This window comes from Musa acuminata, chromosome BXJ3-3, assembly GCF_036884655.1.
Source record: "Musa acuminata AAA Group cultivar baxijiao chromosome BXJ3-3, Cavendish_Baxijiao_AAA, whole genome shotgun sequence".
Taxonomy (NCBI): Eukaryota; Viridiplantae; Streptophyta; class Magnoliopsida; order Zingiberales; family Musaceae; genus Musa; species Musa acuminata.
In genome coordinates this window covers 36,664,095-36,686,191 of record NC_088351.1, presented here as the reverse complement: position 1 = coordinate 36,686,191, position 22,097 = coordinate 36,664,095, and the positions used below count along the sequence as shown (strand labels likewise).

Below are 22,097 nucleotides of genomic sequence, written 5' to 3'. Positions count from 1 at the left end.
TCACATTTTGTGTTTAGAGTCTTGAGGGAGAGAGGGAACCCCAAGCAGATAAATCTTACATAGCTATGATGAGAGAGAATAAGGTTCTAATGACAAAAGAAATCTAGCTGACCCAACAAGAATGAGAATCTAATCTCTTTTCTCCCCCGAAAGAGAAGAACTGTATTGGTCTTTCACAAGTCTAAAAAAGGATCTGTTTAGGTAAGTATAAAAAATGGCTGCCAAATCCATATGAAATTTCTCCTTCCAAAACTTTACAGTTGGATTTCTCATTCACAAGACAGTCAACAACTATTTTGATCTCTTTTTTATTATCCATTATGTCTTTTATTTCTCATTTTGAATTTTGTGAAAAAAAATCCTTTTTTTTATATAATTGTTAAGAAATTTTGGAAAGCTAAGAGAGGTGAAAAGGAATTCCTTCCTATAATTTGTGTAGTGGAAGACAGTATCAGATGCTAATCAATGCATCAGAGCTGACAGTCCCTGTTTTCTTGCTGCAGATTCCTATTCCATCCGATCCTTGTAGTGATGCAACTCACGAGGTGAGAATGGTAGCATTTGGTCACAAGCAATTCTGGTCTCATGATTGTTCATGCTGCAAGTGGCCATTAATGGCTGGTCACTGCTCGTACAACCGTGGAAGAAACCATAAGAAACAACATATGATGACACTACCACCTCATTACCTTCCACAAATGAAGAAGCTTTGCGTTCTCCGGTGCCATGTTATTGAGATAGCTGTGAATCCGTTGGCGTCAGCCAAAATCCGGCACGTTTTGCTTCTGTTGAGGTTGGCAGGAGCTCCACCAAGCAACTCGATGCATTTCCCCGCAGATTTCACGACGTCGATTGATTCCCGGGTTGCAAGAGCTTGTTTGGTTCTTCGGTAGAGCTTTGGCGTCAAAATCTGATCTTGAGCGTCGTGCGGTGTGCAAAGTACTCATGACGTGGGAAGAACACGGTAGGGCGAGATTTTGCGTAGCTTCGTAGGGTGGAATAGATCCAGTTCACATGACAGCGAAGTCGAATACACGAGGAGAAGCACCGAGGAGTACAGGTATGAACAAGCAGAGACCGAAATATGGCATCCCAAAAGGAGGTGTTGTGCTCCGGGGATATGATCCCTTTCTTGTTCTGATATTTTTCCTTTGAAGAGACATCCTTCGTCCGATCACTTCTTATATAAGACCGCAACCCATGCCAGCACCTCTTCACCAGTGACTCCCTCGAAAGGCGCCTACCAAGTGTTCGACCTCAGGTTGGGCCCATGGAGCCTCAAAGAGACTGCCCCGGTTCACAGTGCTGCAGCTTCTGCTCTTGTCCATATCAATTACAATACAGTAGCACTCTTTTCCCTCCTATAAAGTTCTCGCATTTTGTCACGCAGAAGAATCGAGCCGACGGGAAACTCTGTGGAGCATAAAGCCGTAACAGTTCACAGCAAAACCGGTAAGCACAGCTGCTCTGCTTCTGTCCAACCTTTTCTTTCCACTAAGAATACTCTGTCTCGGGCTTGCGAGGATGGATTCCGTCCCTGAATGACTTTCTTTTTGCTGCATGGAAAGGAGTTTGGTTTGAGTTGAGCTGAAACGCCCTTCTTGAGGTTTAGTTATAAAGCTGACCTTTTTGGATGTTTTATGATGTCGATATCTTTTCCCATTAAGAAGATTTGGTTTTGTCTTCGATCTTCTCACAAATATGGTGGGTTTATCGGTTTCCGCATCGTGAAATTTGTATCTTTGGCCCTTTATCTTGAGATACTCGAGTGGGTTGTACTTCAGCACCATATCTTCTATCGAAGCAGTTTTCTGATATATGATTGAATTGCTTAATCTGTTGAGTGGTTTTTGCTTATCTTCCTTGCTCAGAGAAGTTGTGGTGTGTTTCAGCTTTGAGAAGCAGCAGTCGTTGCATCGACATGATGCTGGCTCTGTTTCCTCTCTTCTTTTGCCTTTTCTCGAGCACCAGCGGTGCAACAAGGAGCGTCTCTTCGAGGCCTGCCGTTGTGCACGTTGGGGCTATTTTCACGTTCAACTCGACCATTGGAAGAGTCGCAAAGGTCGCCATTGATGCCGCAAAGCAGGATGTCAACTCCGACCCAACTGTTCTTCGAGGCACGAGGTTGGATATCACGATGAGGAATACCAACTGCAGCGGGTTCTTCGGCATGATGGAAGGTTACAGACCTCATCTATCTTCCTTTTGCTACTGAATCTTGGTTTACTAGCTAGCTTCACGTAATGGTTGTGCATCAAATTTCATGTATCAGCTCTGCAATTTATGGAGACTGATACTGTTGCGATAGTTGGGCCACAGTGTTCGACCATTGCTCATGTCATTTCCCATCTTGCCAACGAGCTCCATGTCCCTTTGCTCTCGTTCTCAGCAACAGATCCAACTCTTACTGCGCTCGAGTACCCTTACTTTGTTCGGACCTCACAAAGCGATCTGTTTCAGATGGCCGCCATTGCTAAGATAGTAGACTATTACCAGTGGAGACAGGTGATTGCCATCTACGTTGATGATGACAATGGTAGGAATGGAGTAGCTGCATTAGGCGATAAACTTGCAGAGAGGCGCTGCATGTTATCTTACAAAGCTCGGCTGTCGCCTGTAGCCACAAGGAGTGATGTCACAGATTTACTGGTCAAGGTTGCATTGATGGAGTCTCGTGTTATCGTCTTGCATTCGAATCAAGATTATGGTCCCATGATTCTTTCTGTGGCACATTATCTTGACATGATGACGAATGGGTATGTTTGGATTGCAACAGACTGGCTTTCTTCTCTGCTGGATTCTAAAGCCCCCCTTGCCCCTGATACAATGGACACAATGCAAGGGGTTCTTACACTGCGTCAGCACACAGCTGATTCAAAGAGGAAGAGTAACTTCATTTCTAGGTGGAGCAACTTGACCAAAGAAGAGGATGATGGAAACTTTCGGCTTCACTCATATGGCTTATATGCTTATGACACTGTGTGGATGTTGGCTAAAGCAATTGATGCCTTCTTTGATGACCGCGGAATCATTTCATTCTCTAATGATTCAAAATTGCATGATGTACAGGGAGGGACTCTTCACCTTGAGGCAATGAGTGTCTTTAATGGAGGACAACTTCTTCTGGAAAAGGTCCAAAACACAAATTTTGCAGGTCTAACTGGAGTGCTTCGGTATGATTCCGATGGAAATCTCTTTCATCCTGCATATGATATCATAAATGTAATTGGAACAGGGTCAAGAACTATTGGTTATTGGTCCAACTACTCTGGGTTATCAATTGTGCCTCCTGAAACCCTATATTTGAAGCCGGCTAATGCTTCCCCTGCAAATGATCTGCTCTACAGTGTCATCTGGCCTGGGGAAACAACAACAAAGCCTCGAGGATGGGTCTTCCCTAACAATGGTAAAGAGCTGAACATTGTTGTCCCAAACAGAGTCAGTTATCAGGAATTTGTCTCAAAATCACCACATACAGGCATTGTCAAGGGTTACTGCATTGATGTGTTTACTGCTGCTGTCAACTTACTGCCCTACGCTGTTCCTTTTAAGCTGATACCATTTGGCAATGGTCATGCTAATCCTAGTTACGGTGAACTTGTGAATATGGTTGCTACAGGGGTAAGTCCCATGGTAAGATATGTCCTATAATGACTAAGTTTATTTCACTAATTCTGATCATTTTCCCTCTTTTTAGGTATTTGATGCTGCCGTAGGTGACATCGCCATTGTTACTAATCGCACAAAGATTGTTGATTTTACACAGCCATACATCGAGTCTGGGCTTGTTATTCTAGCCCCCATTAGAAAATACAAATCGAGTGCTTGGGCATTCTTGCAGCCTTTTACTCTGGAGATGTGGTGTGTCACAGGCTTCTTCTTTATGGTAATAGGATCTGTGGTGTGGATCCTTGAGCACAGGATGAATGACGAATTTCGTGGTCCACCACGACAACAAGTAGCTACAGTCTTCTGGTAAGCTATAGAATAAATGAAATCTAAACACATATGTCCGAATGGACCCTGATAAGCAAATGAACTTTTACAGGATAATCTACACTTTTGTGGAAAATGACCAGTTTGATTTAATTTTTAAATGCAAGTGAGTTCTTGTGTTGACTGGTTTCATCAATCATTATTGTCCTTCTTTTCCTTGTTAGAATATGGGAGCTGAACAATATAGCATCACAAAGCACATCGATGCGAATTCTACAATTCTGCAATCACTATATAAAAAAATGTCTAGGTTATTGCACAGAATCTCATGTGATATTGCTGGCTTTGTATTATGTATCAAAGGTTGGCACGACAAGGTATAGAGTGGTGTATACAAGTAAAGATGGTCATTTCTTTGCACATTGTACTTGCAATTAATTTTGAGACGCGCGTAAGATGATTATTTTGTTGATATACTTTATTTTTTTTAATGCTTTCCTATCTAATTTGATACTGGTCTATTGCAGGTTCAGCTTTTCAACTTTGTTTTTTGCACACAGTGAGTATTATCCTTCTTTCTTCCAACTCAAGAATGATATTTGCAGCTTAACTCATAGAAATTGGCATTCCTTTCCCTCAGGAGAGAACACCGTGAGCACTCTAGGACGAGGAGTGCTAATAATATGGCTTTTTGTGGTTCTGATTATCCAGTCTAGCTACACTGCAAGCTTGACATCAATCCTAACAGTGCAACAACTCTCATCTCCTATAAAAGGAATTGACAGCTTGATAGCTGGTGATGAACATATAGGGTTTCAAGTAGGTTCATTTGCTGAAAATTATATGGTTGAGGAGCTCAGCATTCCAAGATCCAGGCTTAAAGCCCTTGGATCACGAGAAGAGTATGCAAAAGCTCTTGAACTGGGGCCTGACAATGGGGGTGTTGCTGCCATCGTAGATGAGCGTGCCTATGTTGAGCTCTTCTTATCGACAAATTGCAATTTTGCGATTGTTGGTTCAGAATTTACCAAAAGTGGCTGGGGCTTTGTAAGTACCTTTGATAGTTATTGAATTTTTTTATGGTCACATATTATTCTGTCTTTTATCATCTTCATTCCATAGAGAGCAAGAAAAATCATTCCTTACCTTCTCAACATTGAATGATTTCTATCAGCTTAATATTATCTTGGTAGGCAGTGTGAAAAGATATTTAAGGCTTCTAAGAGAAAACTGGACTTAAGAGACATAAAATCTACATCTATGTAGAAGAGAATGACTTGTATCATGCATCTAAATTTATCATTTTTGCATGAAAAATTAGGATAAAAGCCTTGATACAAGAAAGACAAGCATGAATGTTTCAGCTGCATAATATGAATTTTTTATGCAAGCTGAAAGTGAGAGAATTAATTGATTGGAAAAAACAAGGGAACTGCTTTTTTAAAAATCTCAACAGGGTTCTGGGAAGCAGAGGATGTTCAGGTCTGCTTGGTCAAATCTCTATCTTAATGTTTAATGTCTAAGTATACCAGTGAAATATTCGAGCATAACCTTCCGTTATTGATGTCTCTTTGACTGTATGTATAACCCTCGAAACTTGTTTTTCGCTTTGATAAGTTGAGAGTTCATTGACCTTATGAAATTTCAAATCAAATATGTTGTCAGTTCCAAAAAATAAAATTTTATGTTTTAAAATTTGTTTGGCTTCTTCTATATACTAAAAACTTAAGTTACAAGGAGGTTCTAGAGATATGCTCTAAACTTTTCATATTTGATTTGTTATTCTTTCAAATATTGCCTAAATTGTATTTTTAGAATTTTGAACATGCAAAGAATGAAGAGTATGTGATATGAAGCCCTAATGTTTATTTGTAATTTGGTTCGCTGATTCAGTACAGTTTTTTCTTGTTATGTGGGATACCACCAATGACAGTATAAAATACATTTTCTGAAACCAGATGGAGATAATACAATTTTGGAAGCTTTTCTTTGTTTAGATTACCTTTGCAAAGATCTACTTTTACCTGTACAATTTAGTATACTTCATATTTGCTATATATCCTTTAGATATTGGTCTGTTACATGCAAAAGATCCTCAGCGTATGTGCAATTCAAATAAGAAAGGTGGTGAATTCCCAAACCCAGGAGTTTGTGTGCTACAAACTAACATCTAAGTGGTTTTCCTTACTTTTCCTTATATTTGCTAAAACTTAGAAATTTTGGAAAATATTGTGTAACTATGGTGGAAGAGGATTTGTCAAATGATAGAAGTTAGAATTCTTGCTGTTGTAACTGAAGAAATGTTTAAGGTAACGGTAAATTTTAGGATAAATTTTGGGGGTTTGTTGGCTGTTGGAGAACTTGTAGACAGTCTTAGCTTATGTTCAAGTTTTAGTTAAGTTAGCACGAAATAGGCCTTTTTTGGAATAAAAGTTTATCATCATTTTTAATGTCCATTACTTCCATTTTCAAAAGTTAACCCTATTTTTTTGTTTTGATGATAATGCATCCAACTTCAGGCACTATCTTAGATAGGAAAGTTATTATTCCATTGTATTCAAGTTTTGATAGTTCTAGAGGTGCTATCATAGATGTTCAAAGTCAACTGTAAAAGTTTGGTCAATTGATCCCTGATGCCACTGCGCTTAGTGGAATTGAGTTAACCACTGAGTTAAGCTGCAGTAACCTGAAATTTGTCATTTCGTCAGCCTAAAAAATTACTTTTATTACCTCTTGCTGCTCCACTTAGTTTCACCATATCATATCTGAAAAATTATGATAACTAGTCCTCTTGTTCATAAATGTTACTTTAGCTATTCCCCCTTTGTTTCTTCACAAGCCTTTCATTTCCAATTTAGGTGTTCCCAAGGGACTCTCCATTAGCTGTTGACATGTCAACTGCGATACTTACCTTATCCGAGAATGGAGATCTCCAGAGGATCCATGACAAATGGTTAACAAGGGCTGCTTGCATATCTGAAACTGATGAAATTGACTCTCAAAGGCTTCATCTTAGCAGCTTCTGGGGATTGTTTCTCATATGTGGAACGTCATGCTTCTTGGCTCTCCTCATATACTTGATTCTCGTGTTACGCCAGTATATCAAGCATGCTCCAGTGGACAAACATGACTCTTCCAGCGGCCAAACGCCTCGATCAGGATTCAGCCTTCAGAAATTCTTCTCGTTTGCTAGCGGCAAGGAAGAAGATGTCAGGAGCCGATCCAAGCAAGGAGAAATGCAGAAGCCAACCATCAATACCACTGTTGATGTTGAAGCTTAAGGCTGGTGTGTGTGCTACCAACCTGTGACCGCATGCTGGAAGCTACTCCCAACATAGCGTCTTATGTATGACTGTGCAGATTCTATTTCCCTTTCATAAAGGTTTACTTGTGAAAATGAATCATAAATGTCACCACCTCTCAAATTCAAACCTTGTATCCAATTGTTAATATAAGTAACACTTTGAAGTTTCATTTTCTGTACCTTTTGTTGCATGTAATCCAAAATCTCATGTTCCAATGTGGCTTCCAGAGCTCAAATTGTTCTTTGTTCTTGAAATTGAATGTGAAACACAGACTTTTCTGGTTGTCTTGTGAATTAGAAGAAAACATAAGACTCAGGTGAGCAGAAACTGAAGATAGAGTAAATGCAATAAAAAGTCCACATCAAAATTTTTTCTTCAGTGGTCCATAAATATATCAGTAACACCATTTGACCCAAAATCTTAATTTACAGAGTCTTTAATCATTCTTTTTTTTTAAGCATTAGATCATTTGATAACAAGTAAATTTAAAGTAATTTGTTCATTGATACAACTTTGTCGGGAGAAAAAATCGAAATTAAAAGAATAATTAAACATAAATCATTAAATAGTAAATGCAAGATTTATGTGATTCCAATGTTTTTGCCTATATCCATATTAAAAACAAAATTTTAATCTCTCTTTGACTCCATTTAACCTTTGCAAGATGGACCAAAACATTTAGATTTAGTGTATTTATATACCTATGGTTATATATTGACCTAATTTTAGTATGACTAAAGACATATCGAGTATAGTACATGTATATGGTAATACCTACAATGCACACTATGACATATTTTCCTTATGCTGTCCGACCGTCGATTTAATATGATTTAATAAATAAATATATATATTATATTAAAATGCATATATAATACATTTAAATGCCATTATAAATTTTAACTATCCATAATAGTAGAAAAAAAATAAGAATAATTTTTTTTTAAGATTTAAATGATAGATCTATTTAGTGAACGGGGTTAGAATACGTGCACCTGCGGTACCCAGCTTTTGACCAGGAGGAGGGAAGCGATAAGAGCCGCTGTCCCGTGTGGGGTCCGCCACCATCCACGAGGTACGTAGGTGGGTGGCGAGAAATAATCGTCTTGTGTTGCGTGAGACAGCACGGGGAGAATAATTACTGCAAATTCTTTTCGAATGGCGATCCTGACCGCACGTACGTCTCCCCCGACACGAACCACAGCCGTACGATCCCCAGTTGCGAGATCACCGAGATGTTCCGGAGTTCCAACGCACCTTCACTCTTTGATATAAATAGGGTCCGAGACGTACCCCAATACAAATTAAACCAAAACAGAACCGGAGAACGAATCCGATCCGCTTCGCCATCTGGCGTTAGGGTTGGGATCCATAAGCTCGCGGATTAGGGTTAGGGTTTGGTGGCGATCCGTATTCTTGTGGAATTTGATTCGATTTCGTGGGGATCAGGCTCGCCCTGGCGACGGATTCTGGTGTTTCTTGTTGATTTCTGGCGGAGGAACCGATGAATGATCCGTCCCAGATGATGAACCGGGGCTTCGGAATCTGGCCGCCTCCGGCGGATGATCCGATGGGCTTCCCGCCCCTGCCCCGTCCGCCGCCGTTCGCTGCCGGCGCTGGGGGTGGTAAACCGAGCCGGATGAACTGGAAGGGGAAGAAGGTCGCCGACAAGCGGAAGAAGGCTGACGGGGGAGTCGTCGGCGTCTCCGGCTACAACCCCCTCGGCCTCGGCGAGCACCAGTTCCAGAACCGCGCCAAGGCCCGAAGGTTCTATCCCAAGAAGAAGTTCGTGCGCTTTGCCCCTTTCGCTCCCCGGAACACGACCTCCTTCATCATGCGCGCCAAGAAGGCCGGCGGGATCGCGTCGTTGGTGTCGCCGTGCCCAGTTACGCCGACGATCCTCCCGACGCCCAGCTTCTCTCCGACCCGTGAGGGCCTCGTCGACATGGCCAAGGAGGAGTGGGGCGTCGACGGGTACGGTTCGATGAAGGGCCTGATCCGGCTCCGCTCGCCCAACGGCTACGAGATCCGGGCGGGAGGCGGGGAGGAGGAGGACGAGCTCGACGAAGTGTCGAGCGACAGCGATGTTGACCAGTACCTGGATCAGCAGCACCAAGAAGTCGAGCGGCGTCTGGACCATGATGTGAGCCGGTTCGAGATGGTGTACCCCGGGGAGGAACACGGGTCGGGCGCCACTGCCTGTTTGCTGGAGAACAGGGTGGATAACCAGGACACTCACATTGCGAGGCTGGAGGAAGAGAACTTTATGCTAAAGGAGAGGCTTTTCCTGATGGAGAGGGAGATGGGAGACCTCAGGAGGAGGCTGCAATTGCTGGAGACTAGGTGCCACCTGGGGGAGGAACACCATAAGGATAGCGGCGATGGTAACAATAGGGACGTCAGGAATGAAAACAGGAGCACTAATGAGGAGGCTTCAGAGAACGAGGAGGGCGGGGATGTGTGTTCCGACAGGATTGCCGAAGACTGTCATGAGAGTGGCGGCATCCCGATGCGCGAGTGAGAGATGATGGTGGAGGACATGGAAGGGAAGGGGCGAAAATGGTTCTTGTTGTGTACATACACTAGTTTTTCATGTGAAGTCTTCTTTTGATGCTTTTAGTTTATGTGTAGAATGATAAGCACTCGGATGCCAAGTAGACTAATATGTAGTAACTATGGAATCATAAGGAAACTATGTGACTACCAGGATCAGAGAATTGGTTCCTATTCTATGTTTCTGATGTATCTTTTTTCCTTTTCGACCAATTTGGATTTGATTATAGAAGCAACCAAATGTAGTAGTAGCCTATAATTGAAGATGATCAGGTTCTTCGATGGTTCATCCTTATTTTTCTTATTGTTATGTTGTTTTATCGTTTTCTTTGTTGTTTGATCTAAATAAGAGGTGTTAGATTGATAAGCTGTTATATAATTACTAATTTGTTTTTTAGGAACTTGAAGTCCATCAAATGGATGGTTTCCTGTTGACATAAAACTAAACCATACATCTTTCTGAATTGCAGGATAATGGGTTGTATTTGAAGATTGAATTCTCAGAAAAGGAAGAGAAGAAGGTTGAATTCAAAAATGCACAGGTGATGTGATTTGAACATACTCTCATGTATTTCATGGGAAGAATGCAGGGAATGATAGACTTGGAATCTTGTTGTGCATGAAGCATGTGATATTTCAGGTTTCAGGAAAAGGGAAGCCACTTTGGCTCACTCACTCATTTGATGGTCTCGTGTTGGTCACTGGAGGCCATGTCTTTTTTAGTTGCAGTTGAGGATGATTCAGCAGAGATCTCCATTGTTGTATTTGTGTTGGATTGCCGGTTTTGTATGGAGGTAGATGGATGTAAAGCAGCTGGAAATTTTATTTGTCTGGCACAGTTTTTCTCTTGCAGCAAATGACATTTGATTCATTACTGGAAGAGGACAGGAGAGGTACAAGATGATTCTAGTCCATCTATTATTGTATGATGATGTGGATTGACAAGGTTGCTTGCTCCTAATCTTTTAGATTTGCCAATGTAATGTTCCCAGTGGGGGGAATGCTTTGGACCTGTCATTATGATACCCCAGTTGGTTAAATTTCTTTATTTTTTTATTATGTTATTAAGAAAAATTAAGAAAATATATCTTAATCAATGGTGTGTTTGTCATGCTTTTGAAGATTCCTTGGAATGTCTTAAATAACCTCAAATTTAAATTCTCTTTCACTTGTTGTTGAGGGCAACTTGGTATCTAAATGACAAATCTGTCAGATTGGTCATGTTCATGGTTTCTTCTAATCCTGAAACCCAAAGCCCCTCTTTTCCTTTACCTCATCCCTTTCATCAAATTCTCCTTTTTCTGTTGTAATGATTACCACCCATTCACCAACTGGTAGAATCGATGCTTCTTTCCTTCTCTGTTATTATTGTTATTATTATTATTATTGGTTTTGTGATTTGCAAACCAAAACGATTGATGTCCACAATTACTCAGAAGATGAAGGATTATGACATCGAGTCAAAAAAGAAAAATGATCACAAGAGCTTGCTATCCGGTAATTGAGTTTTTACCATCTAAACTAACCAAAACTAAGAGGAAGAAAAGATTCATATCAAACACCAAGGCAACACCAGCACCATAAAAAAATAGAGATCAGTTCCTTAGTTTATCAACTGCAATCATGTTTCCTCTACCATCATGAATGTAGTTATTGGCTAGATTGTGATTTACATTGAAAAAGCAAAAGAAAATGACAAGCGAGGGGTAAAAATGGATGAAACCTCACTCAATGTTTCATTTCTTGGGGAGAAAAAACATTATTAGTGCAAGAGACATTGTTCTTTCAAGTTAATAGTGTGACACGTAAACAGAACAATGAAGTGCTCAAAATTTGAGGGTCAAAACCTCTCGTGGACTCCTGCAAATTGAACCATCAAAACTTCATGAATATGCTCAGATATCTTCAGGGCCGTTGATCACCTAAACAAGCAACAAAGAACATTGTCACTAAGCACTAAAATGGAATAATAAAGTCCAACCAAGTATGTTTTGATTTACCTTATTCTCAAGAACAGCTCCGTCAGGAATCTCCAGCTTTACTCCAGATTTTGCGGTGATACTCACATTGCCCTTCACCAACATAAAAAAAGGACATTGATTAGGTGTGGACAATGGAGAAAGACAAAAAGTTTGATAATTGCAAGTGCAGTACTTGATATCAGATCAGGAGATGATAGCATGAGAACTTGAGGAGGATGGAAAAAGTTCAGCATTTACTTGCAGAAAAAGAAGCAAAAAAGAAGTTCCACAATAGAATGCAGGAGTTGCGCTCTAAGATATTGCTGAAATTGGTTTCATTTTGATCGATGACAACAGTTGTCACGAACTCACATAGCCAAATGACCAAAATGCCCCTTCCATATGGTCAATTATTGGAAATTGTTAAGAGGCATGGAGGGTATTGCAAAATTTTGCAGTGGTATACAAGTTATTTGTGTTCCTTGGGGAGTATATAGGATCCGATGGTACTTTATAGTGGAAAACTATAATTTTCCCTAATTGTTTTGCACAACTTCTGCAGTATTTGTTTAGGACATCTCTGTTGCCGGTGATATAGAGATATTCAATGGTAAAATAAGAGTGATAAAAATGAATCTTGTCAAATGATTCACTTAAGAAGATTGCTCATATCATTAGGAGATCGATAATGCAAGTTATGTGATCAATGCCATTTGTAGTTGCAGCCTTGAAGGTGTATATCTGGTTTACTTCATAATACAAATGTATAATGTAGCTTACTGTCAATACCTATCCTAACAATAATTGCTTGACATAGCAAAAATAAATTACATACCCTATAGCTTATTAACAGAAAAAGAGAGAGAACCCAACATATCAAGTAACAAAAAGCTGATAAACAAGCTAAAACAGAATGAATACCTTCAGTACTATTCCTGCACCAAACCAAACATCACCAGAAACCTTTAAGCTATCAAGCTCCACAATGCTGGGTATTGATTTGAAATGACCAAGGAAGCTGGCAACCTACAAGTAGGGGAATAATTGTTAAATCTTTGGATTCAAATAGCTGAATAAAATCATTTTGATTCATGAACTCACCTTCTTAAATTCAGGCCCGAGTTCAATTGAAGGATTTGCGAGATTTGTTCTGGCTTTATTTCGAATAACAAAGCCATCAACCAGAGTATATAGATCAGACTGCAAGAAAAAGGAAACATTAAGTATTGTAGTGAAAAAAAACACAAAAACTCTTAATACCCATGTGTTCTTCAAAGGTCAGATGGTTTGACTTGAACCTGTACTAGCAGCAAATCTGAGGTTGCCTTCACTGGAAGAAACCTAGACCGAGGAACATTGATGCCAATAGCATGGTCAAAAAACTGTTTCAAGCAAAATTTGAGATGTTTATGATGCAACGAATTCTTTTCTTTTTGCAAGATGTAAAGAATTGTTAACTACAAGACAAAATACTAAAAAGTATATAATCAGTCTAATAATTACTCGAATTGCTGCACCAGCTGCAGTTTCCAATTGAAGAACTTTCACGCCATCTACTTCCTACATGACATTGCTAGCTCAACTTAATTTTGTGCTGTGAGATAGACAAGAAAAGCACCAAAACAAAGAGGCAGTGAAAACAAATAGTTTCTTCAGGTCATTACCTTGGGGTTTGGAATAATCTCCATTTTAAGTGCATTAGCTTCAACAAGCCGTTTAATGGCCTTCAAGTTCACCCATCTGTAATCATGAATGTTTAGAACAAAGAAACAGGACTCGTAATTCATAATGTCAGACATAGACAAGTACTTACAGGTTGTTTGTATTGAAGATTTTGAATTTTTCAATTGACTTGAATTCACTCACCTAACAATATGGGAAAAGCCACATAATGGGTAAATCAGTTATCTAGCTACATCACATCTAATGAAATTTCAGGAAGAAATGCATTTTCTGGCACATAAAACAAGAACAACTTTGTTTTGCAGTGCACTTAAGATGGCACTGAATCTCATGTTGTAAGTTGTAACTCACATGAGCATCAGGAACTTGTGCAATCTCGAGAAGCTGCAATTCATAACGGAGGAAAAGAAAGATTAGACAGGAATAGAAAGTACAACAAAGAGTTCCATAGCACTAATTTACATCCTGAGAAGATGTACAAGGCATAACTAATGCAGACCTTCTTGGAGAGATAGAACATGTATAAGCCAATGTTTCAACATGGTTCTTGATATACATTGACACAACTATCTATGACACTGAATAAAGGTAAAAACTCACATTACAAGCATGCAACAAGTTGTCAAATAACAATCAAAATATTTGCTTGCATTCAAATTATTAATTGCACAATGGACTATCAAAATTCAAAAGATTGCAATCATGAAACATGCTGCGTTCCTGTTACAATGACTTACAAGAATTAAATGTTGAAGGCTGTAGCTATGCTGTGTAAAAATAGGACTTAGAACAAGGACTGTAATTTTCTGAAGGGGGGTTTTAATTGCCAACAATATTATATGAAGACCAACCACCATAATAATTTCTCAATCTAACTATAAATTACCCCCTATAGACCTTATTAGTATCTTGGTCTCTATACTTCAAAAATTTATATTAGGATTCTTATAGTTATGACCTCACACCGTTAATTTTATCAATGGAAACACAAAAAAGATGAGCAAAAGGATAATTTTAACGTTCCAATTATGTTTTCAGTGGTGGCAGACAACAACACTACTAGGGGTCATGGGTGATTTTTGTGGATGAGGAGAGAGAGTGACGATAAGAAGTGAGGCAAAAGGAGAGGAGGAAGAGGACAACACAGATGTCGACGCTTGACATCTGCATCCGCGTCAAAGTGATGCCGCCCTTCCTTATATCGTTGTCAACGCCGACATCAAAGCATTGGCATTTGCGTCATCCTCTTCATTCTCTCTCTTTGCCTCACCTCTCGTTATTGCTCTTCCTTCACAACAACAACTGAGGGCCCTAACGGTGGCGTCGTCTACCATCATCGAAAATATAATTAAAATATTAAAATTATCTTTTTGTCCATCATTTTCGTACTTCTGTCGGTAAAATTGATAATGTTAAGATAAATGAAATTAGATGTTTTACTTTCATAACTATAAGATTCAAATATAATTTTTTTAAATATAGGAATCAGAATGCTAAAGAGATCTAACTAGGAGTAATATATAATTAATCCTAATTTCTCAATCTTAATTTTAGCATATGACATTAATAACAAATACACTATATCTTCTACTCAAAACATTTTCATTTTTCGGGCAAAGAGAAAATTATGCAACTAAATATATCAAGCCTTCAGTGCATCATATTTGCTTGACTTAGCATTCAGCAATCAAATAGACATCTTAAACATGTTAGATTCAGATAATACCTTTTTCAGAAAAAAAAAAAAACACAAGCGCAAACCATGAGCATTATATTGACGTGCTAGTTGTTCAAGGATAGACAGCTAAACAGATGATACTCTGTACAAGTTGTGCAATATTGGGAAGGTTCAATAGACAAATAGATCATTTCATTTCCCTTTATTTTTATTTGTTTGAGGAGATGACTCAAAGGAGTAATGTAAAGATGACTCAGTTAGGCAAGCAACAAGTCTAACCAAAAGTATCAAAAACTCAGACTAGCTGTTGGACCAACAGCAGATCATAAATATAGTCTCCAAACATTGTGAAACATGAGAACATCAGAAGTTTCACCAAGATAAATTTTGGAGGTGCAGAAAATTCAGTGTAGAAAGACAAGACAAGTGAATAAAGGAAAATCCATGGACATAACTCTTGCCAAGAGAAAAGAAATGAAAATTCACTTTATTAGAGTGTAAGGTCCATAGATAATAATACTGCAAGCTGTCAAAAAAGGAGGTAGAGATGAAAGTCGAAGCCAGATAGAAAGGTATATAGATGTAAACAAGCCAGAGTCTTAAAATGAGCAATATAATCTAAAATTACACAAAAGCAGAGGCAGAAAAATCAACATGGTAGCCCTTGGTTGTTATAATCATGAAAATTACCCATGATTCAGACATGCCTGATATATCTAATGACATAGGAAATTCCAAACTTAAACATAAAGTGTGTAAAACATGGATGTCATGACAAGTCCACCTGGATAATTAAAGTTGCAAATTAATAAATATAATCACAATTAAATGGGTATACATTACAAGATCTTGGTGAACAGTACACAGCTTGCAATTAACGATGACAAAGAAATTTTAATTTGGGACAATAAAATTTTCTGATACAATTTTGTTTCCAGTTAAACATGCATTATGAGTATATTATTCCTTTTGTTTTCTATTTTGATTTCATCTAGTATACAAGTAACACGTTCCATGTAGCCTCAGATGCATAACTGAAGAATCCAAAAATTTATTTTAGTATTGATAGACCAAATATTGTCACAGATGACTGCAAGTATAACTCATTCCACACTTTTGTTGATTGTGAAATATAAAGCAACCAACAGCAACAAAAAAGAAAATGAACAGATACGAGTGGTTACCATAATGTTCTGATTAAACTAGTCAGTGTATCTGTAAATGATATGTGATATACCATTTACTTTGAATGAAACATATGAAACTGAAGTGTCAAAGGTATAAAGTCCAACTCATATACCTGAACCCTTCCTTCGTATGAGATAAGTGTACCACCTTTAACATCAGCCAAAGTTTTTGGTGTCACCTGAGCACAGTATAAATTTTTGTGCATATCCTGAACTGTGTTATTCTCTATTGAATGAAATAAGCACATACCTCCATACAATATTCATTTTGATTGTGAATCAAGTGGTTCAGAATTTCTGTTGTATTTGGTCAAGGGAACAATATCTCATATTAATATGTTGGTAGCAGATTGGAGAATAAAATGGGCAATTATGAAGGAAAAATAATCAAGGTATTAAAAGGATACTCAAGTCAACTATAGCACCCAAGTTGTCTGAGTTTGCAACAAAAATATACTCCTTACCCTGAAGAATATCAATCATTAAAAGATTTAAAAGAAGAAAAAAATTGAATACAATTAAAACTGTCAGTAAAAGATTTAAAATTTAAATAAAAATTAACTTGAAAAAGTTACAAGTCATTGTCTTGACTGGCTATTGCAGACCTGTGATAGCAAGGCATCAAGCTTGCCACTGTTCATCAAAGATGGGAAAACATCACCATGGCCAGGAGGGTACCTTCACATTGATATCGAACAAAAACTGAAAGATGTCAAAGAAATTTATGCCAAAAAATGAAAGATGTCAAAGATATTTATGCCAACCTACATAATAAAAAGTAAAGAAATGTCATGGTCAAGGTCTTATATAATGAAGATCTAAATTTCTGACCAATTAATTGTCACTTGAATGCAAGTAAAATTTAAGTATAACTGAGCAATTTTCATACAAAAATATGGAGGGCTGCAGGTCTATATATATAACCAATATTTAAGCTGAAAAGTAAACCCCATCTTCTTTTCTCAATACTTATTCATTCATAAAAATATTTTTTTTATCAATATAAGTCCATAAGAGAAGGAAAAAAACCAGAATGTAGAGAAGCAATCAATAATGCTACTTTCCGATATTCCATCTTTCTGATATCACATTGGAGGCAAACTTCCTAAACATGGATACATAAGCAAGATTAAAAAAAAAAAAGATGGCAACCAGTAGGACAAATTCCATAAAGATACAAGCATATGTTCTTACTAAATGTAATGAGAAAGGTGAACTCAAAGATAGTTAGGCTTCAATTAATAATGCAAAAGAAGCTGGTCTTATAATTAAAATACATTCAGACCTCAATATCTGAAATGCGGTTTAATATAACATGTGTCCAGGTGGACCACTGAAAGCACATGATTGATCTGTAGAAGGCATAAAATCAACTTTGACTTCATGTATTAAGGCTAGATATCTTTATCTAACAGCTCAAACCAGAAACAGAAGCACATATTATATCTTTGGTTCATTATTTGCAATGAGTAAAGACAACAAAATACGAAGAGTTTTCTTACACAAAAGAAAAATTAAGAAAGAAGTATATCAACTTCCCATTTGTAGAACCACATCAACTTTTTTTTCAATTAATTTGCAATTTAAACGACCAAAACAATCTTTCTGTCCCTTCCTAAAGGAACAGTTAATTCTACTTGAGACATCGTCAATAATTTATGATTTAGGATTGAGCTTCATTAGGTAAAAGACATAAGCTCAAGTAAAAAAATTTACTGAGAAAATATAAGGAATTAGGTGTATACTATATTCTAGGGATAACAAACTTGGAAAATCGATTCAATAGCAAATTCAGTGAATGAATACTAGATGTTGTTGTCATCCTGTAAAGCATAACAAACACAGAATAAAAGTTCATGGAAAACCTGATACCTAGGGGTCCGGAGAATGAACAGATTGTAGAATACTAGACAGGAAAGAATGAAAAATAATCAATAAACAAATAACTGTCTAAGTAACATGGCACTGAACCAAACATTATCTTACTCCACAGCCATCATGGAAGTACATAAGATGCTTGGAGCATGGCTTATAATCTACAAACTCTTGGACAAGATTTGAACAAAACATACCAACCATCCTTGCCAGACTGGCCTTTGCTTGGTAATGGCATAAAATCTTCGACAACAAAACGAGGATACTGGCTCTATAGATCAAATAATTGCAGGTTAGGTAACACCGTTCCCAGATTAAAATAGCATACAAGAATTGCGTAGTTGATATAGCTATTCAGAATGATCTGTTAATTCAATTTAGGTAAAACCTGGTTAAATGTATGAATCTTGATATTTGAGTTGGCATATTTCTCCACGATCTTCAGAAACAACCAAATGATCTGTTAGACTTAGCCATGATCTTCTAAAACAATGAAATATCTTAAATAAGGTAAACTGTCCTCACCTTTAGTGTATCATCATGAGTGTTGAAAGAATTCATCAAAAGCAGAGGGACATCACATCCATACTTCTTATTGAGAGACTGCAAAGGATTTTTTATAGTTAAAAAAAATTACAAACCACAGCAAAATATTTAAAACCAAGTCATTACATTGCCCTTACCTCTATTTGGATAACAATTAGGTCAAGAAAAGTAAATCCATTTCGCACTTCAATGACAGATCTGTAATTACAAGTGAACAATTTCACTATCATCATGATAACATCGAGAGGGTTGTAGAAACATATACCTCATGCAATGACTTGTAGAGTTTGTGCAAACTTTTAAATGAGCTGAGATACAATGTGATATCAAAGAAGATGATATTTGGTATGTGAATATTTTGGGTCAGGGCACTGCTCGAGTGCATTTTAAGTTAAGCCACTTAAGTTGGTTTATGGTTCATAGGTGGTAAACTTTGTTGATTCATTCTTTTGATTCAGATTTCAGAATATATTCATGAACCATTCATGTCACATCTACAGTAGGTACGATGTTTTGGACATATTAAAAATTTACCTTGGTGTTTACCTTGTCAAAAAACCTATGGTAGAAAACTTGAAAGCTATGAACTCATAGATAATGTTTTATTAACTGTTTGAGTTTTTCTTAAATGGAATCTTTAATAGGAATACTATTCACTTTATGTATCAAATAATTCGAACTTTTAGAGAAAATACCATTGATGAAATCATGATAATGGAATCTCAAATTTAGTGGTCAGAATCATGTAATGTAGATTTTACAAATAGCCTCTATATATTAAGGTTGGATACATTGGACCCTCCCCAGAACTCACGTTGGTGGGGACGATATGCATTAAATTCATACTTTTAATCATGTAATACACAAATCTAGGATGTTGAAGTATTCTAAATCAAAATGAGGAAACTAGATCGAAGTTCCAAGGGAGGTAACTGATCCTTGTAACTATGATGCAACCACAATGTGTCTTACACTGATCGTGCTGAAGAACATTAGAAGATGCAATAGAAATCTAAAACAAACATATAGTTAACAAAAAGAACAGTATAAGCCACAGATCCCACTGGTGATGGATATACTAATCCATTTCACTTTATTGGCCAACAAGAGTAGCTTAATCTCTTGTAGCTTCAGTAAAAAATCACAGTTAGTTGCATACTCAACTTATAAGCAAATAGGATCACAAACATTTAAACAAGCTACGCATGAAATTGCTCGACACATTACATCTTTTACAGATACAGTAAAACCCTACAGAATAATGATCAGTCAGCCAAATTTTTTTATTTTAATCCTCAAAGCGTGAAATCCTAATCCTCGGATTCATTCGAGGAAAGCACCAGGATAACAAAATCTATTTGGTTATTTGTAATGCATCATCATGTTGCATTAAGCACACATCCAAGATAAAAGATAATGCAACAAGAACATGCTTAGGCCTGTCTAGAGTTGACACGCCAATACTGTGGCCAGCTTAAAAGAAGCAAGTGAAGTGCATGACCAGATCCATTTAGACAATGTGGATTGTTAAGAAATCGTCACACAACATTTGAGAGACATGCATACAACGAAAATCAGGGAAACTGATGATTAACGAATTTTCTGTACTCAGTTTGATATAATGATATAAAAAAGTCACGAGGTCAGAGTAAATTGAGTTATATGAGCATCACATGATGGAGATGGAAATATGCAGGTGATTCTGAGAAGTGAATAACCAAGAAGAAATTTATTTGTTCAAAAACACAGCTACCTGTACCAGCTAAATGAAGATAGAATACCACAGTTGATAGGTTGATGTAGTTATTTTGTAGTTAATCATGTGGACACGTCACATATATAGGTAACAGTGAACTAAGTTGGACCAAGCAAACCGATCAAAGAGTCACCGACCCAGGCATATGCACAAACAATGATGCCTGTGGGCTGCCACAACCTTCAAATGTATTTAGAAGGTTGCATAAAGTACCACCCAGAGACTCCAGTTTCTGGGTTCTCTCTCACAAGGATACTACAATGCTCAGACACTGTGGACATTGTTTGACATACCAAAATGGATGGTTACTGAACCTCGGGCTAGCAAATGACTATAGAGATAGAATCTGTACTAGATACTATGAAAGTGTTGCCCAAGAATTTGAAATTGGATATGTAGGTATACGTGGGCATCTTGTAGTAGGAGAAATTACAAACAGGATTTATCAATAAATGACGGTAGAACATGCTGATCTATGTAAATTCTAGCCGATAAGAAACGAAAAGGTCGGTATGATATATACATTCCATAAATACTACTAGTGATCATTCAGAAGGAACAAAATAAAAGCATTTTGCTTAATAGGTGCATATTTTAAAAAGAAAACTTAATTTAGATGTCATAAATGATAAGCCAACATGAAAGAAAAAGATGATTTACCAAATAGTTTCCGTAAATGCTACTTCTGATCATTCCCACGAGTAAGGAAAAGACCAAAATTTTCAATTGATGTGGCTGCTTATATTTATCAATTTGTTCGACGTAATCATCATGCTAATAATAAAATTATTAGAACCGCTGTTCAAAAAATTCATTGTTAATGGTAAAGAACTGATGCAATAATATTCTTGATGTCGTCTTACTTGGGACCCGTGCAACCCATAGTGGTTCCCAATCCTCCATTGAGCTTAAGCACTGCAAGCTTGTTGAGAAGTGTTTTTGTTGCCTCGACATCTGCATTTTGCCACATTACGATTCAAAACAGCTAAAAGCTCCAATCACCGTAGCTAATCAACAAATTGGCAACAATGCATCTCGGATCCGCCTAAATGAAGAAAATAGACCTTCCGGATGTGACGCCAGGGTATCATAAGGCACGACCACTTCATCAGTAGGAGTCTGAATCTTACTCCACTCGATCTGCTCTGCCTCGCCACTCCAATCCCATTAACACCACCCGAAACAAAGATTTCAATCACCAGAAAAGATAAAACATCCAAAAAACCAGGAAAGTAATATTCCATCACATTAAAACAAGAACAACAGTCTATAAGATGCGTAAGAAAACATCGGAGTTAAGTACTCGATCTTACCTCAGATGGCGAGACACAAGGCTGACGAATCCAGATTTCTCATTTTCGCTGCCATAAAGATGAAGAAAGAACAAAAGAAATCAAAATTCTCAGATTCGATCCGACGCGTTTCAGTTCAATCCATGAATCAAAGAAGAGCAGAAGAAATCCGACTTCGGGCTCACCTGATCTGATCGAAAGCAGCGATCGCGGTTTGGAGCTTCGCGATCTTCACGTCCGCCATTGGGGAACGGGATCGAGATCAAGATCCAGATAGATCGGGAAAGGGGGTGGAAACGAGATCGGCACCCAACGGACTCCTGCG

General features: G+C 37.9%; 3 protein-coding genes across 5 annotated transcripts; 2 read left to right on the top strand and 1 right to left on the bottom strand.

The window, feature by feature from the left end:
- Positions 1–442: 442 nt before the first annotated feature.
- Positions 443–7,419, top strand: LOC103978689 (glutamate receptor 3.1-like). Of its 2 annotated transcripts, XM_018823805.2 has the most exons (8): positions 443–1,302; positions 1,391–1,452; positions 1,893–2,180; positions 2,273–3,621; positions 3,698–3,975; positions 4,464–4,495; positions 4,577–4,983; positions 6,795–7,419. In XM_018823805.2, the coding sequence occupies exons 1-8, from the start codon at positions 1,271–1,273 to the stop codon at positions 7,215–7,217; spliced, it is 2,871 nt and encodes a 956-aa protein (XP_018679350.2). In that variant the 5' UTR covers positions 443–1,270; the 3' UTR covers positions 7,218–7,419. The 2 variants fall into 2 exon arrangements, with proteins under 2 accessions (XP_018679350.2, XP_009392853.2); XM_009394578.3 differs by lacking the exons at positions 443–1,302; positions 1,391–1,452 and adding an exon at positions 1,483–1,606.
- A 1,119-nt stretch (positions 7,420–8,538) lies between these two features.
- On the top strand, positions 8,539–10,905 carry LOC135633650 (uncharacterized). Of its 2 annotated transcripts, XR_010495085.1 has the most exons (3): positions 8,539–9,803; positions 10,265–10,336; positions 10,435–10,905. XR_010495085.1 is itself a non-coding variant. In XM_065143382.1 (2 exons), the coding sequence occupies exon 1, from the start codon at positions 8,746–8,748 to the stop codon at positions 9,760–9,762; it is 1,017 nt and encodes a 338-aa protein (XP_064999454.1). In that variant the 5' UTR covers positions 8,539–8,745; the 3' UTR covers positions 9,763–9,803; positions 10,265–10,905. The 2 variants fall into 2 exon arrangements, 1 of the variants encoding a protein (XP_064999454.1); XM_065143382.1 differs by having other exon boundaries at positions 10,265–10,905.
- Positions 10,906–11,408: 503 nt separating this feature from the next.
- Positions 11,409–22,097, bottom strand: LOC135633352 (UTP--glucose-1-phosphate uridylyltransferase-like). The gene is made up of 21 exons (XM_065142720.1): positions 21,958–22,097; positions 21,794–21,841; positions 21,545–21,636; positions 21,344–21,434; positions 18,862–18,922; positions 18,704–18,781; positions 18,567–18,617; positions 18,376–18,449; positions 16,909–16,981; positions 16,711–16,768; positions 16,554–16,600; positions 16,417–16,482; positions 13,790–13,822; positions 13,569–13,621; positions 13,420–13,495; positions 13,259–13,315; positions 13,054–13,137; positions 12,857–12,955; positions 12,677–12,781; positions 11,795–11,866; positions 11,409–11,716 (listed from the first exon to the last, which is right to left on the bottom strand). Exons 1-21 carry the CDS (start codon positions 22,014–22,016, stop codon positions 11,690–11,692), a joined length of 1,404 nt encoding a protein of 467 aa, XP_064998792.1. The 5' UTR covers positions 22,017–22,097; the 3' UTR covers positions 11,409–11,689.